Below are 17,017 nucleotides of genomic sequence, written 5' to 3'. Positions count from 1 at the left end.
GATGAAGGGAGCAATTTCACACCAGTCAACCAGCTTCTTCTTTAACACAACTGTCAGAAATGTTACTCCATAGAGCATCTTACAACACTAGCTGATTTTCTTGAATAAGGTATCAGAAAGTTAATTACGTCTTCAAAATTTTTATAAAATACATTAATTTATAAATTCATTTAAGTGTTCAACAAATATTGACAGGCTACTCTGCAGCAGGCACTGTACTAGGTACCAGGGTATTAGGTTTAAAAAGACTTGGTTCTTAATTTCACGGAGCTTGAGGGATCAGGGGAAGCTTTAGAGGACAGAGGGTGGGCAGTTGTGGGTGGCAGATGGGACATTCAAACTGAGTCTTGAGGAAAGAAATAAAAATTTTCTGAGGGTGGGAAGTGGAGCAGAAGAGTATTCTAGGCAGAGAGAATAGTATGTAAAAAGGCACAGAGGTATGGGAGAGCCTAGTAGGGCAGTATTATTGGAATAAAAAGCACACGGGAAATGGTTTTATAGGGCAAGGGCCAGGGAAAAAAATATTTACAGCATGCTACATAAAAATGTTTAACAGGACATACTTTTGTTTTGAACTTAAAAGCTGTCTGAATGAGCAGCTCCAGGAAAATGGTAATTCAAGTTACTTAACCTCTCTGGGACTCAGTTTCCTCATCTGTAAAACAGAGATTAATAATAGTATATATCTTACAAGATTGCTGCTAGAACTAATGAGTTAGTCAAGTGCATAGAATAGTGTCTGGTACATGAGAAGTGCTGCATAAGAGTTGGATTTTATTATATCTTCATCTTGGATAATGATGTTAACTTTGAGTAAAACACCAACTTGGTTAACTGTAATAAGCTAATTCAGACAATAATAAACCATTTCGCTTTGTTTCCAATCCATCCTCTATACTTATGCCACAGTGATCTTTTAATACTTCAGTCCTAATTTCAGTAATCCCTGGCTAAAATGCTTCGATGACTCCCTACTGCCTTCTGGATAAGTCCTTAGTTCAGTAATGCAAGTCCTTTAGCATTTGGCCCTACAATGCCTCTCTGGCCTCATTTCTCCCCACTTCCTTATGCACACATGGCACATCAGACCACATGCAGGTCCCCATATACACCACGTCCATGCCCCCACCTTTTATATGGGTATCTCTGCCTACATGTCCTCTCCTCTCTCTCTCCCTCACAACAACAGACTGGCACATTCGGACTCATCATTCATGACACAGCTCAAGTGTCTCTTTCTCCATGAAACTTCCCTGACACGTTCAGCAGAGGTAAGTACTCTTCCCTTTGTACATCCACCGTACCTTACACTGTAGTGACATTATGTATTTATATGTCTACTTCTCTATTAGACTTTGATTTGGGGGGCAGGGATGGTGTGTGTATATTTGTATCTCTAGCAGTGGCAGAGTGCTTGATACATAGCAGGTGGTCAATAAATGAGAGATTAATTGAAATGAAATGTGGTCCTAAGAAAGGAGCCCTGGTGGTGCAGTGGTTAAGTGCTTGGCTGCTAACAGAAAGTTCAGCAATTTGAACCTGCTGGCTTCTCTGTGGGAGAAAGGTGTGGCAGTCTGCTTCTGTGAAGATTTACAGCCTTGGAAACCCTATAAGCCATTCTACTCTGTCCTACAGGATCGCTATGAGTTGGAATTGACTCGATGGCAATAAGGTCTTTTTTTTTTCATTTGTTTTGGGAGTCCTAGGATATATTGATTGATGAAGAGCAATGGAATGATTCAGGAGACCTGAACTGTAGTCTTCCAAGACCTTCCTGTACCTTCCAAGATAACCTCTAAAAGGCTTTTAAACTGTTTGACCTAGAGATTCCCCATTGTGAGATGGGGGTAATAATACTGCCCAATTGAAACAAATTTCTGCAAAGATTGAATAAGATGTTTGTGAACAGCTTTTGAAAGAACAAAGAGCTGTGTAAAAGGAAGGGAATAAAAATATTTGCTGTGCCCTGGAGGGGAGATGAGAGGGTAGAGGGGGTTAGAAGCTGGTGAAATGGACATGAAAAGCGAGAGTGGAGGGAGGGTTCGGGCTGTCTCATTAGGGGGAGAGTAATTGGGAGTATGTAGCAAGGTATATCTAAGTTTTTGTGTGAGAGACTGACTTGATTTGTAAACTTTCACTTAAAGCACAATAAAAATTATTTTTAAAAAACTTGTGCAAATAGCAGTTTCTATTTATACAACAATGTTATTACATAGCTGATCAGCACTGCCAGGCATCAAAGCAGTAATCTTTCTTTTTTTAGTAATCTAAAAATACTTCTAACTTGGATGAGAAGTGGGGAATTTGTAAACAAATGCATAGTTCTGTCTTGGTCATCTAGTGCTACTATAACAGAAATACCACAAGTGGATGGCTTTAACAAAGAGAAATTTATTTTCTCACAGTCTAGTAGGCTAGAAGTCCAAATTCGGGGTGCCACCTCCAGGGGAAGGCTTTCTCTCTCTTTCTCAGCTCTGGAGGAAAGTCCTTGTCATCAATCTTCCACTGGACTAGGAGCTTCTCTGCACAGGAACCGTGGGTCCAAAGGACATGCTCTGTTCTTGGCACTGTTTTCTTGGTGGTATGTGGTCCCCCACTCTCTGCTTGCTTCCCTTTCATCTCTTGTAAGATAAAAGGTGGTATAGGCCACACCCCAAGGAAACTCCCTTTACATTGGATAGGGGATGTGACCTGAGCAAGGTGTTACTTTCCACCCTGATCCTCTTTAACCACAAGCAAAGATTATGATTTATAACACACAGGAAAATCACAAAATGGAGGACAACTACACAATACTGGGAATCATGGCCTAACTCAGTTGACACATGTTTTTGGGGGACACAACTTAATCCATGACAAGCACATTACCACCTTGTGTGAAAACGAATCCTTTCCCATACTGTGATGAGAAAAGGTGCATCATTTCTAGACGAATTCTTGCCACTGTAACTCTGCCACAGCCAGGGCTCCCTAAAGCGTGGCCTCTCCGCCTACTGTTTATTGTAGGAAGGGTGTTTATCTCCCTTCACAGTAAGTTCACAGGGGATGGGAAAAAGGATTGCTTGCCAAGTTCCAAACCACTCGGCATTTAGCAGCTTGCCGGGGGGCGAGCACAGCTGGAAGGCAGAAGCTTACAGCAACTCTGCCAGATGTCTGCAATGTTTATAGAGAAAGAGTACCCAGCTACCCTGAAAGGGGCTCCCTCTGAGAGTCAGTCTACCCTGAAGGATGGGAAAATATGCAGAGAACACAGCAATACTCTCATCTTGTTCTTTCAATGTGGGTAAAAATTATTTCTGGTATCAATAAATGTGTTTGGATTATAAAGTCTGATGTCACCAATAACTTGGATCAGTACCAGCAAGGAAGTTCCTGGATTTTGTGATAAGAGAAGGCAACATGGCCAGGCTCCATCACCCTGCTGAGCAACTGGCCTTTGGCCAGGAAACACTGACACTATTCTTTTATCCCTCACTTCATCAACTGTTATTATGCTTCCTAAGATACGGATACCAGATGGCCATCACTTCTTCAAGGGCCATACAGGAGCTAATGTAGAATGCACTTAGCATGGAGCTGTGGACCAAGCACTGGGCCAGGAATCCGAAGAGCTGGATTTTAGTCCCGGCCCTGCCACTGTAGTCTGGGGGAACCCCCTTGTCCCGCTGTACCTGTATACTTTCTAGAGGTTCTGCTGCGAGTTTCAACTGCCGTGAAAATATTTATGAAGTAGTCTGAATAATCACAAAATAACTACTAATATAAAGTATTTATAGTATATGGTTTATCTGAAATACTAAGTGAGCAGCTTCTAATTCTTCTAACTAATTATTTAGAATAAAATTAACTTTAAGAAGGAATATTGTGCTAAGTATGATTTTCTATCAGAATCCCGTAGAGAAGAAATGTGGTAGTAAAAATGATCAAGATGACGATGATGCTAAGATTAACATATAATAATAATAGCAGCAAGCACTCATATGTTGTTGTTGTTCTTAGGCACCATCGAGTCAGTTCTGACTCATGGCAACGCTGTGTACAACGGAATGAAACATTGCCTGGTCCTATGCCATCCTCACAGTGTTGTTATGCTCAAGCCCATTGCTGCAGCCACTGCGAAAATCCATCTCATTGAAGGTCTTCTTAGCTGACCCTCTACTTTACCAAGCAGTATGTCCTTCTCCAGGGACCGATCTTTCCTGACAACATGTCCAAAGTAGGTGAGACGTAGTCTCTCTCTCCTTGCTTCTAAGGAGCATTCTAGTTGTACTTATCCCAAGACAGATTTGTTTGTTCTTTTGGCATTCCATGGTATATTCAATATTCTTCTCCAACACCACAATTCAAAGGCATCAATTCTTCTTTATCGTTATTCATCATTCAGCTTTCATATGCATAGGAAGCAACTGACGCCATGGCTTGGGTCAGGTGCACCTTAGTCTTCAAGGTGACATCTTTGCTTTTCAACACTTATATAACATTTACTATTTACCAGGCATTGTTCTAAGCACTCTACATATAATTTCTCATTTAATCTTCACAATAACCCTATAAAGTAGGTCATATTATTATAATCTGAGAAAGCTGAGGCATAGAGAAGTTAAGAACTTGATCAAGGTCACACAGCTAGAACACAGTGAAGGCAGTCAGGCCCTAGAGCCTGTGCTCTAACTACTGTACTATGCTGCCTCTCATGGTAAGGCACTTTCACACATGTTATCTCAGTCATTCACAGCGAAAGACCGCCTTACCTCTTGAGGAGGAATATCAAATGAAATAGTTCTCATGTCCACTTTGATGAAGCTATCAGTGCATGGCAGAATAAAAAACAAACCTGCAAAAAAGGTACATGAAGATTATAAAGAGACACAAGCACCTAATCAGTTCACTTCCCCATTCAATTCTAACAGAACCAACCTAATCTACTCAAAAGTCCTCAATTCATTTCAATTAATGGCCCCCTGTGAGCCAGAAGCCGGGAATGTTATCCTTGACTCTTGCTCAGTTCCCACATCAAACTGTCCCCACCAAGGTCTGTGGATTTCACTTATATCTCTCCACTGTGGCTGCCACACATAATTTTTCCCTTGGACCAAAGCAATTGCTTCTTATGTTATCTATTTTTTCTAGCTTCTCTCCTATAATCCATTTTTGGAGCTGCAAGCAGAACAATCTTCCTAAAGTACAAAGGTGTGCATGGTCTGCCTCTCCCTTGCCTCTTTAGCCCTTCCCCTCTCCTCACAACCTGGACTCTAGCTGGACTGAGCTATTTGCAGTTCCTTGAACCTGCAATGCTCTCTTCTACATTGCTTTGTGGCTATTTCTGCTAGAACACCTCTCCTCTGGCTAACATTTTTTCATGCCTCAAGACTCAGTCAAGATGTCACCTCCAGAAAACCCTTGTCTGATCCTACTAGTTTGGGTCAGTCACTCTTCTCTGGGTTTCCACAGCTCTCTGTAATTACTTGATTATAATACTTATTACATGGGATTGTGGTGACCCACCCCTAGATAGTAAAATACTTGAGGGTAGGGCTGTGTTTTAGTCTCCTCTGCATTCCCGGTAGTCTCTAGAATTCTACTGGAACATTAAAAATAAAAAACCAGTTGCTACCAAGTCAATTCTGACTCATGGTGACCCTATGTGTTACAGAGTAGAGCTGCTCTATAGGGTTTTCTTGGCTATAATCTTTATAGAAGCAGATCACCAGGCTTTCCTTCCATAGCACTGCTGGGTGAGTCTGAACTGCTAACACAGTAGAAGCTTGATCAAAACTTGTCAAATGAATGACTGAAAGCCTTTCTTTGGCAGCAACTCTCACTGCTACTTTAGTCCTCTTTCTTTCCCCTACCCCCACCTATACCTTCCATTTTGTAAACTATTCCTGGACTGAGATAATCTTAACAGCTCAAATGGAAAGAGGAGGGGGAGAGAGGAAAGGAAAAGATGACTAAAGTAAACCTGGCTTGTGCCACTGCTATTGTTATACAACTTCTACAAATACTCTTCCAAGTCAACGGAGAAGAGACCCTCATAAGGGAAGTCACATCAATAAAAAGGAAAAATTTCAGTTCTTCAGACAAACCATCCAAAATTCTAATACTGACCAGGTCCTTTGGCTCCTCCTTGTAAAATGCGACCCAATCTAAAAATGATGGCTCTTTCATATTCTTTTATGATCTAGAATTTAAAAAAACCCACAATAATTCAATATGAGGAATATGAATATTTATATGCATAACTTCTTAAATATATAACATTAAATATACAGTATTTCTGCTCTAAACAAGATGCCTATCTTGTTTTTTTCTCTATAATTCAGATAACGTCTATAAATAACATATGCAATGTTTAATTACCATCTCCACAAGCATGATACCTATTAAATTTTTTTTTTTCTTACTGGTTATCAATGCAATAGATATTCATTGTATAAAACTTGGAAAGCATAGAGAAGTACACAAAAACAAATCCATAACCTCACTCCTTAGCTGTTAACATTATTATTTAATTACATACCAAAAACCAAACCCATTGCTGTCAAGTGGATTCCAGTTCATAGTGACCCTATAGGACAGAGTAGAACTGCCCCATAGAGTTTCCAAGGAGCGGCTAGCGGATTTGAACTGCCAACCTTTTGTTAGCAGCCGAGATCTTAGCTACCAGGGCCAACCACTGGCTAAGGTAAGCCCCTGCTAGGGTTATGAATATTGGAAAAGCTTCCTGCTTGCCACTGGCTCTTCTACCGTGTGCCAGGCACCGGGCAGTGCACTTGCATCCTAACATGCCTAAGTCCTGATAACCTGCTTGTGAAGTGGGTTTGATTATTCTCATCTTAACGAGCGAGGAAACGGCAGCTTTGAGGAATGGTCGCACAGCTAAGATGCAGCTTAAACATTAAAAAAAAAAAAAAGCTAAAGTCCTCATAGCTTTTCTCCTGATTTCTTCAATTATAACAAATTTATCTGAAAATGTTTGGGTATATTTTATCTTTTTAGTAATATGTAAATGATTTTTTTTAAATGATAGTCATTTATCAAAGTATTAAGAACCTTAAAAAAAAAAATAACCAGTATTTGTGGGGCACTTACTATGTGCCAGGCATTGTGATAATTACATTTAGACATATTAATTCACTAGTCCTCATAGCAACCCTGTGAAGTTGGTACTGTTATTTCCTTTCACTTCACAGGGTGAGGAAACATTGCAAAGGTCACACAGTGAACAACGGAGCCAGCAACCAAACCTAGACATTCTGACTCTGGAGAACTTCTCACAAGGCCATCTCACAGAGATTCCTTACTCCAGAATATTTTAGACGGTGACCCTTACTTTAACCCAGTGGGGAAGGACTGATTGAACAACGGCTAAAAAGAATTTTTCAGATTCCATTATAATAGATGAAATAATAGAGTGAGTTTTCCTAAAGAGAGATGAATAAAAAAGAATTATAAGTCAGGGCCTCTGTCTGGCTCACACACTCACACACATGCATGAACTGGGTTTATATGGGTAGGAGTTGTCCCTTTCCAGGTGTGAATGAAATGTTCTTTACCTTTATGCACATCCATATGGATATTGGGAAAGTGACAACCGTGAATAAGAATGAAACAGCCACCAAAAGCCATCCACAAAGTCCAAGGCCTGTACTGGGGCTATCTGCTGAAAATAAATAATATATAGGCTTATTATTATTACCATGAGCACCATCAGTTTATCCTTACCATTCACTGGACACCTATGTGCTAGGCATTATCCTAGCTGCTTTACATGAGTTATCGAACCCAGTTGAGAGTGCTGTGGGAGGGACAGTTGCTGTCAGAATTGCTAAAGATGGCGGAGAGAGGAGCTATTCTGGCCTCCGCCTCATGGGAGTCAGCCTTGTGCTTCTGTTCTTGGTTCTCCTTTCCCTTTGTGGGGTTGGAGGAGGTCAGGCACCACCCCAAGCTGTTTTTACACTGCCCCATTGCAAAAAGTTCAGACAAGTGTAAAAAAGGAGGGAAAAATTACTGTTAATCCAGAGATAAATGTATTTTGGTAGTGTATATCCCTCCAACTTTTTCCTTGTGAAAACATAGAACACATTTAAAAAAAAAATACAAATAGGAACTATACATAAAAATTTTTAAGCTGTTTTTCTCTTCTCTAGCTCTTGGTCTTTCACTTTCTTTTTAGTTTTTCTAGCTATGTATTTGTGTGTGTGTTTTTTTTTTTTTAATCAAAGTTACACTTGCCGAAAGTTGAGAGTCAAATAGTTCTACTAGATTCATTTCCAAAAAAGGTCAGCCCCTGCTCACCTCTTCCAATTTCTCGCTCCCCAAAGGCAACTGCTCTTTGGGCTGAGTATTTCCTTCTATGTTTCTAAATCATATACTTGTGTGGTTACTTCCTGATTTTTTAGTTTTGAGCATTATCTATTGACTTTCTACTATGGAAGAGGATTTAGTTCTGCCGTACCCCTGCCATATACATATGCCCATCCTTCCAATATATTTATATCATAATTTTGGTTAGATAAATATCAAATTTTATATCATTATGAATATGTAAATGCAATTCAAAACTAAGCCATGTAGTGAAGTATAATTAGTTTTCCTTTCCTGTACAACTATTTTTTTCTAGAGTTAATGTCTTGTTTTTTCTCTTTGCTTAGATTTCAATGTACTTCTCATTGATTCAGCTTCTCAAAAAGGTCCAGGTATCCTAACAATTTCATCTCCTGAAAGAAGTCTCAGCTCCTCCTGTCTGGACTTGTTCTCTCATCTGGTCCGCACAGCTATCATCCTGTGATTGCCTTTCTTCTCATCCTGGGGAATTCCCTTCACCTTCTGTGTCAGGTTTCCTATTTTCTGTATCCAGTGTCTTCCTCTTTTTCAGTTTTTCCTTTCCGTGGAAGACACAGGGACTGAGTAGGCCAAAGGATACTATCACTTTTCTTATCAACCACAGAAGGCTTCTGTTATATTCACAGGAGCTGTTTTAATGACAGGAGGGAGTTAGGCAAGAAGGGAAGAGGTACACCAGTCATGAAGATGGCAGTGAGACAGAACTTTGAATAAATAGGAAGCCAAGAAATAAGCAGAGAATTCTGGCTGGAAAAACAGGAGAAAAGAAAAACAGGCATTGGTGTCCAGTTCAAGCGCCCTAAAACCCAGGATGAAAAACCAGAAATACAGAATGAGTGTCTTGGTTATAGCCCCTGGGTGATGCAAATGGTTAATGTACTCAGCCGGTAACTGAAAGGTTGGCAGTTTGAGTCCATTCAAAGGCACCTTGGAAGAAAGACCTGGAGATCTACTTCTGAAAAATGAGTCATTGGAAATTAATTCTATGGAGCACAGCTGTACTCGGACACACATGGGATCTCTATGAGTTGAAATCAACTTGACAGCACCTGTTGATACCTTGGGTATATCTAACTTTGTAATTCTCTGATCCTGTTCATAATGTGAAGTAAATGTTCTCATGCATACTTAAAGTTATCTATATTAATCTTAGATATTTCTAAGCTGCAGTTTTTGGTGTATAGACATATTTGCTGAGAGACTATTCAAAGCAGGCCCACAGTGCTGCTTGTGGAGAAGTTCTATCAGGTCTTGTCACTATCATAACAGATAATAACTGTAGCTGTTCTTGGACAGTTTGCTATACCCTAGGCATTATGTTAAATACGTTAGTCATGTATCTCATTTACCCCTCACAACAGCTCTGTGAGGTAAGTATTTTTAACTCCATTTTATAAATGAGATAACTTTCTCAGGGTCACACGATGAAGGTTTTAGAATTCAAATACATGTCATCGTATTCCAAAGCCCACGTTCTAAGTCAAATCATTCTTCAACTCTTTGCCTCTGAATTAAAAAAAAAAATCCTCTCTAAAGATGTTTTGGTGTTTGGAGCACTTTCTCAAGACAAAATCCAAACTGGGAAAGCATGGTAGGAGTTCTAAGGATGAAATGTGATAGTTGTACAGAAGAAGCCCTCTTAATTCCAGCTGCAATTATTTACATCAAAAGACAGTCTCAAGGCTCTCTGCCAGGCTCAGATCTAGGTTTCCAGAGGCAAGTGGATTCTAAACAAGGAACAGACTAACCACAAATACTTATGTGACAGCATTTGGTACTTTCTAAAATATTGTTCCAAGTCTCCCTGATTCCAGGCGAAGTATGTTGCTCTGTGTCCTGAATGAATATACGAGACTATAAGCTAGTCAAGGGCAGGGGTGTTTCATATTCACTGTTATATTCCCAGTGTCTAGCGTAGTACTCTGCATACGGTGGGTATGAAATCAAAATACTTCTTACTAAGCTTTCCTACTAGCTGTGTTTTTTCCTTCCTCTGAATCTTGATAGCACTTTTTGTACCTCTTTATGGCACTGATACTTTGCCTAATACTTTAATCTCTCGTGCATTTATCTCCCTTATTAGACTATAATTGCCTTGAGAATAGGGAGTGTCTGGGTTTGATTTTCAGTTCTGTTACTTCTTAGTCACAGGATCTTTACCGCTTTGAACCCTGGTTCCCTAATATGTAAAAATAAGGATAGTTAGATTGGCCTTGCAAGATTGAGATCATGTTCCATAAATATTAGAAGATACATTTCCGTAATCTTCCTATTTTACTCAACAGGAAGTAATTCTCAAGTGTTACAATCTTCATGATGAAAAATGGGAGCATAGGAAGCATTTATGTTTTCGATAAAAGCCTCTTAAATGATTTAATTTGTCCCTTGCTTCATGCCTCCCTCCAGCCAGGTCTGGACATTCAAAGACCTTCAAAAAGTTCATTTATGAAGGGCGTGGGGACAAGCCAGAAAGTCCAGCCCAGGTTTTCTGTGCTCAGTTCCCACTGTCACACTGTGTTTTTGAAAATCCCAGATGAATACTGTTGCTGTTGTCGGGTGCCGATGAGTCGACAGTGACCCTGTGTGACAGGGTAGAACAGCCCCATGAGGGCTGTAATCTTCATGGAAACAGTTCGCCTGGTCTTTCTCCCATGGAGCTGCTGAATGGGTTTGAGCCAACAACCTTTTTGTTAGCAGCTGAGTGCTTAATGGTTTGTGCCACCAGGGCTCCTTCCCAGATGAGTATATGGGTTTATAAATTAAGAGAAGCAAGAAATTCAGTGGGTAGTCTGAAAACTGGGGCGTGGTCTTCCATATATCAAATGCTTGACAAGGAGTAATCAGTGGGTATACACTGGGGAAAAGGTACAATTTCATTTTTTTTTAATGCCTAAAATGAAACTATCCTATCTACAACACTCAAAAAACTTCCCCACCTGGTTATAGCTCAATAAGGCACATAAATCACATTCGTCAGAGAGGTGAGGCTTAAACTCCACCAGGCTTATAAAATAAACTCTTAGTCACCTACAGCTTACTGGAAAAAGAGGAAAAGAAATTCCCCTAAATTTCATGAAATTCATTTCCTTCAAATTTTTCATTCACTACGGTGAGGACTGAATCTTTGCTACCAGCTTTATGAGATAGTGACAAATAACAGGCAATTGATACTCCTGAGATATTTTGGTTTACATACTTGTAGATATTTTTAACAACTACTGGGTAGAAAAAATCCTAAAAGGATCTGTCTTAGTTGCCTAGTGCAGCTATAACAGAAATACCACAAGTGGATGGCTTTAACAAACAGAAGTTTATCCTCTCACAGTCTAGTAGGCCAGAAGTCCGAATTCGGGGCACCAGCTCCAAGGAAAGGCTTTCTCTCTGTCGACTCTGGGGGAAGGTCCTTGTCCTCAGTCTTCCCTGGTCAAGGAGCTTCTCAGCTCAGGGATCCTGGGTCTGAAGGATGTGCTATTCTCCTGGGGCTTGTTTCTTGGTGGTATGAGGTCCCTCTGTCTCTCTGCTTGCTTCTCTCTTTTACATCTCAAAAGAGGTTGATTTAAGACACAACCTAATCTTGTAGATTGAGTCCAGCCTCATTAACATAATTGCCTTTAATCCTGCCTCATTAACATCATAAAAAACCAAGCCAAACCTAGTGCCATTGAGTTGATTCCGACTCATAAGGACAGAGTAGAACTGCCCCATAGAGTTTCGAAGGAGCGCCTGGTGGATCTGAACTGCCGACCCTTTGGTTAGCAGCTGTAGCACTTAACCACTACACCACCAGGGTTTCCATTAACATCATAGAGGTAGGATTTATAAAATGTAGCATCATAGAGGTAGGACTTATAACATGTAGCAAAATCACATCAGATTACAAAATGGTGGACAATCACACAATACTGTAAATAATGGACTAGCTAAATTGGCACACATTTTGGGGGAACACAATTCAATCCATGACATCCCACCCTTTGGCACCCCAAAATTCACATCCTTGGCACATGTAAAACAGATTCATCCCATCATATCATAGCCAAAGTCTTAAATCAACTCCAAGTTCAAAATCTAAAAATTCCTTTTCATCTGTGAAATCTAGAATACAAGTTATCTGCTTCCAAAGAACAATGGTGCAGCAGGCGGGCACAAGCTAGGCTTTTCCATCAAAAATAGGAGAAACGGGAGGGAAAGAAGGGATAATAGGCACCAAGGAGTCAGCAGAACACATTACATCAGCCCTCAAGGCTTGAAAATGATCCTCACTTCTCTGAGACCATTTAGGCAATGGCCCTGCCCTCCAGACTCTGGGTGTTGGCCACACTTTCCAGATTTTGAGTGGAGGCCCCCTGACCCTAGGCTACAGCTCTGCCTTTCAGGTCCACTGGGATAGCAACTCTCCTCCCTTGGCTTTAGGCGTCCCCATTCTCCCAGTTCATCTGAATGTCAACTCTACCCTTTGAGACGGAGGCAGCTCTGCTTCCTGTGTTCCGTGTCTATTCAGCTTCTGCTTCCTGGTTCCTTGGCCTCTTGGCCACTAGGGCCTCTCATCCCATGTCTACCCTGCTGGGGCAGGTGTTCAAAAGCTCTGTAGCTCCACCAATAAGTGCCTGGAGGAACCCCACTCCACCAGTAAACTTTGGCTGGAAGGCACTCAGCTGTCTTGCTCTGTGGATGGGCAAGCCTAACTTCACTGATAAGTCCCTGGAGGCACCCCACTCTGCCAGGAAGTCTCCTGTGCAAAGGCACTCAGCTCTCTCACTCCAGTGCTGTCTGGCGCTGGTCTCCTGGTTCTGCTGGTGCTGTGCCTCTGCTGCTGCCATTTCTTGCCATCTGTACCATCTCCAGTTTAACAGCTCTCCTCAAGTCCTTCTGAGTCCTCACCAGAATTGCCTTTGATGTCCATAATTCCACCCACAGTCTCTTCAAACAATCTAGGCTTTTACTATTAGGCACTTTAAAACTCTTCCAGCCTTTATCCATTCACAGTTTCAAAACTGCTTCCACACTTTAGATATCTGTTAGAGCAGCATCCCACTCTCGGTGCCAAATTGTATCTTAGTTACCTAGAGCTGCTATAATAGAAATACCACAGGTGGATGGTTTTAAAAAACAGAAATTTATTCTCACAGTTTAGGAGGCTAGAAGTCCAAATTAAGGGCACCACCTCCAGGAGAAGGCTTTCTCTCTCTGTCAGCTCTCGGGAAAGGTCCTTGTCATCAACATTCTCTGGAGGAGTTTCTGAGTGCAGGGGCCCCATGTCCAAAAGATGAGCTGTTCTTCTGGGTCTTGAGTCTTGGTGGTAGGATGTCCCCCTGTCTCTCTGCCTGCTTCTCTCTTTTATATCTCAAAAGAGATTGACTTAAAATACAACCTAATCTTGTAGATTGAGTCCTGCCTCATTAACATAACTGCCTTTAATCCTGCCTTATTAACATCAAAGAGGTAGGATTTACAACACATAGGAAAATCACATCAGATGACAAAACGGTGGACAATCACACAACACTGGAATGCATGGCCTAGCCAAGTTGACACATTTTTGGGGGGACACAATTCAATCCATGATAGCATCCCATAAGGAATCCATGATACTTGCTTATAAATACTACTTGAGCATACCAACAATGGTGAAAATGGTGCAGGACTGGACAATGTTTTGTTCCCTTGTACATGGGATTGCCATGAGTAGGAGCTGACTTGACAGCAACTAACAACAACAAATATTCCATTTTCCCCTATGATGAACATTTAGATTGTGTCCAATCTTCTCAATTACAAATGTTGCTGCAACGAATATACTTTTAGCAGTCTCCAAACATCCTTATTTATTATATAAACGAGCTTTGCTGAAAAGATGAAATTACATAATTCTTAAATTTCTCTCATTTTTGAGGTACCTTTTATTACTACTGCTAATAACTACCGTTCACTGAATGCCTACTGTATTATCAGCCAAAAGATAGCTCCTTCTATACATTATTTCTAATATTTACAAATATCTGAATAGTAGGTGTAACACATTCCTCTTGGAATCCCAAAGTAATAAAGCAAAACATCATTGAGGAAGACAAACAAAATAAAACAAAACCATGAAATCAACAAATTGTGCAGTAATTTCATTGGATCAGATTCCAGAAAAGCAGTAAAATTTTCTTTCCAAGATGATAACACAGGCACGACGTTCACAGTATGTTACTATTGATTCCGTAACAGCTTGTTTACTTTAGGGCCTATTGAACTTGGCATGGCTGGAAATCACGTGGAGTAATAAAATGTATTCATCATTGAGGCTTACTTTAAAGTTGAAAAGATACTGAATTTCCTCTTCATAGAAAGGCCAGAAACACTTCTTACATAATCTCAGGAAACCTGATTCAGTGTCACATGCCTCACTGTACGCAAAAAGAAAAGGATAGGCTAACGAATTATTGAAATGCTTAAGTTGTAACATTTAAATGACAATCTTTTCCTTCCTGTTTCGCAGAATTCAGATGAAACACTTCATGTTGTAAACTGCCAAGAACAGTGTTGTGTGGGTGAAGAAAGACAGGATGGCTGGGAGTTTAGCCTCAAAAACACGTGCTATCTGGTTCCAACAGCACTTTTCAAATGGACAACAGCAGGTCAAAATGAAATTTTTTGGCAATTTTTAAATTTTCTTCTTAAAAGTATATGTATTCAAAATACAAGTTTTTTTTTCTGGCTGCTATTATTCCTCATCAGAGATTCTATTTCGAGGTCTGGCAAACTTCCTATAAAGGTTTTGCAGGCCATGCCATCTCTGTCACCAAGAACTCTTCCATTGCAGTGTGACAGCAGCCACAGACAATGCATACTTGAACAGGCATGGCTGTACTCCAATAAAACTTTTTTTTAGAGACATTGAAATACGAATTTTACATAATTTCCATGTGTCATGAAATATTATACTTTCTTTTTTTTTTAACCGCTTAAAAACGTAAAAGCTATTCTTAGCTTGTGCGTCATATGAAAACAGGCAGCGGGCCAGATTTCACCCACGGCCGTGCGACTCCTGCTCTTATTCCATGTCATATAATTATCTGAGGAGTACTTCCATAAATTAAATAATGCATTTGCTCTTTCTTCCAGCTAATCAAATACGAGTATATTTCCCAGCTTCCCAGTTCCGCTTTCCCTTGCTTGTTTTGAAACCAGGTCTTATTGATAAATAAAAACTCAAGGGCAAAAACAGGAAAAAAGGGCAGACAAAATGTGTGCATATAGACACATATTCAACTGACCAAAATTTTACTATAACTGAATTTTTCAAATGATAGGGATTTTAGGAAAAAGAGGCAAGGAAGTAACAGAAGAAAAGGAAAATAGGAGAAATCGAGGGAGAAAAGGAGTAAAAAGGACAGAGACACATAAATGAAGGCAGCATCCAACAAAGACAGAAAGATGAAAACAGCTCGAGGTGAGAGGGGGAGTTGAGCACACAGTAAGGTCTCGATAAATATATGCTGAAAAAAATCACAACTTGCAATTCATTTAGGCATGGGCTTTCCAAGCAAACACGCACACACTATAATTCCTCTTTCAAATGATTGTTTTAATTAGGCAAGGTTTTTATAGTTCTTCGAATGCCCTTATCCTAAGCCTCTAGGGAAGAAATCATTTTCTGGGCTCAGGTGGCTACAGGCCAGATGGTATGAAGTTAAGAGCCACGACTAAACCCAACCCAATGCCGTCAAGTCAATTCCGACTCATAGCGACCTTATAGGACAGGGTAGAACTGCCCCATGGAGTTTCCAAGGAGCGCCTGGCGGATTCAAACTGCCAACCTTTTGGTTAGCAGCCATAGCACTTAATCACTACGCCACCAGGGTTTCTTCCCTACTATACTTTACATCTATATCTGTAAACACTAGACCAAAAGAACTGATACTGATGAGGCATCATGTGATTTGAATCAAAAAGCTTAAAATATGCTTACCATGAGATGTTAAGGGGAAATATTTGACTAATCCTTTTAAGAAAGATTTTTAATAAGAGCTGAAATCATGGGAGTCCTTTGTTTAGCTCAAAAAAAAGAATAAGGAAATATATAAGCACAAACATTTTATTTCCCAAGCATTTCAAGGATTTTCTGTAGCTTTCCTTCATTTGGAACTGCTTCTAGCTATAAAACAGGAGGGAAAAAAAATGAGAATATCATCAAACCAAAACCAAACCAAATGCATTGCCATCGAGTCAATTCTGACTCATAGCAACCCTACAGGACAGAGTAGAACTGCCCCATAGAGTTCCCGAGAGTGTTATTAGTAATTTTAAATTCACACCCCTCAGTCTTAAATAGGTCTCCTCTTTCCTAAGCTCCTATAGCACTCTGCCCTCTTTAAACAACATTTATCACACTTATTCAATGTCTGCCTTCTTCATACGATTTGAAGTATTGTGAGGCAGTGACCACACTGATCTTGTTAAAGCAGCATAGCATACAGGGTTCAACGTTGGCTCTGGAGACTTACTAGCTATGTGATCTTGGGCAAGTACCTTAAGCCCTCTGTGCCGAAGTCTACCCATCTAAAAATAGGGCTAATATCAACTTTGGGGGACTAGTGCAAGGAGTAAATGAGTTAATATGGTACATGTGCATCTCAAAAGGTACCCAATATAAACGTTTGTTAAAAAAAAAAAAAAAAACAAA

General features: G+C 40.2%; 1 protein-coding gene and 1 long non-coding RNA gene across 3 annotated transcripts in view; one reads left to right on the top strand and one right to left on the bottom strand.

Annotated features, from left to right (window-relative positions):
• STOM (stomatin) overlaps positions 1 to 17,017 on the bottom strand; it is a 46,938-nt gene that overhangs the window by 21,274 nt on the left and 8,647 nt on the right. The window contains exons 2-4 of one of the 2 annotated variants that reach the window (XM_010587671.3): positions 7,557 to 7,663; positions 6,109 to 6,181; positions 4,752 to 4,834 (exon numbers count right to left, since the gene is read on the bottom strand). In XM_010587671.3, the coding sequence (XP_010585973.1) occupies positions 4,752 to 4,834; positions 6,109 to 6,181; positions 7,557 to 7,663 (263 nt within the window). The remainder of the gene's footprint in view (positions 1 to 4,751; positions 4,835 to 6,108; positions 6,182 to 7,556; positions 7,664 to 17,017) is intronic. The other variant, XM_010587672.3, reaches the window with a different exon arrangement.
• The window catches only part of LOC135232449 (uncharacterized), a 26,751-nt gene extending 9,734 nt beyond the window's left edge, over positions 1 to 17,017 (top strand). Inside the window, exons 2-4 of the long non-coding RNA XR_010323036.1 lie at positions 1,190 to 1,271; positions 4,000 to 4,216; positions 14,831 to 17,017. This is a non-coding gene — a long non-coding RNA (uncharacterized LOC135232449). The remainder of the gene's footprint in view (positions 1 to 1,189; positions 1,272 to 3,999; positions 4,217 to 14,830) is intronic.

Source organism: Loxodonta africana, chromosome 9 (genome assembly GCF_030014295.1).
Source record: "Loxodonta africana isolate mLoxAfr1 chromosome 9, mLoxAfr1.hap2, whole genome shotgun sequence".
Taxonomy (NCBI): Eukaryota; Metazoa; Chordata; class Mammalia; order Proboscidea; family Elephantidae; genus Loxodonta; species Loxodonta africana.
Note: the sequence above shows the minus strand (reverse complement) of the source record. Positions and strands in the feature narration are given on the sequence as shown.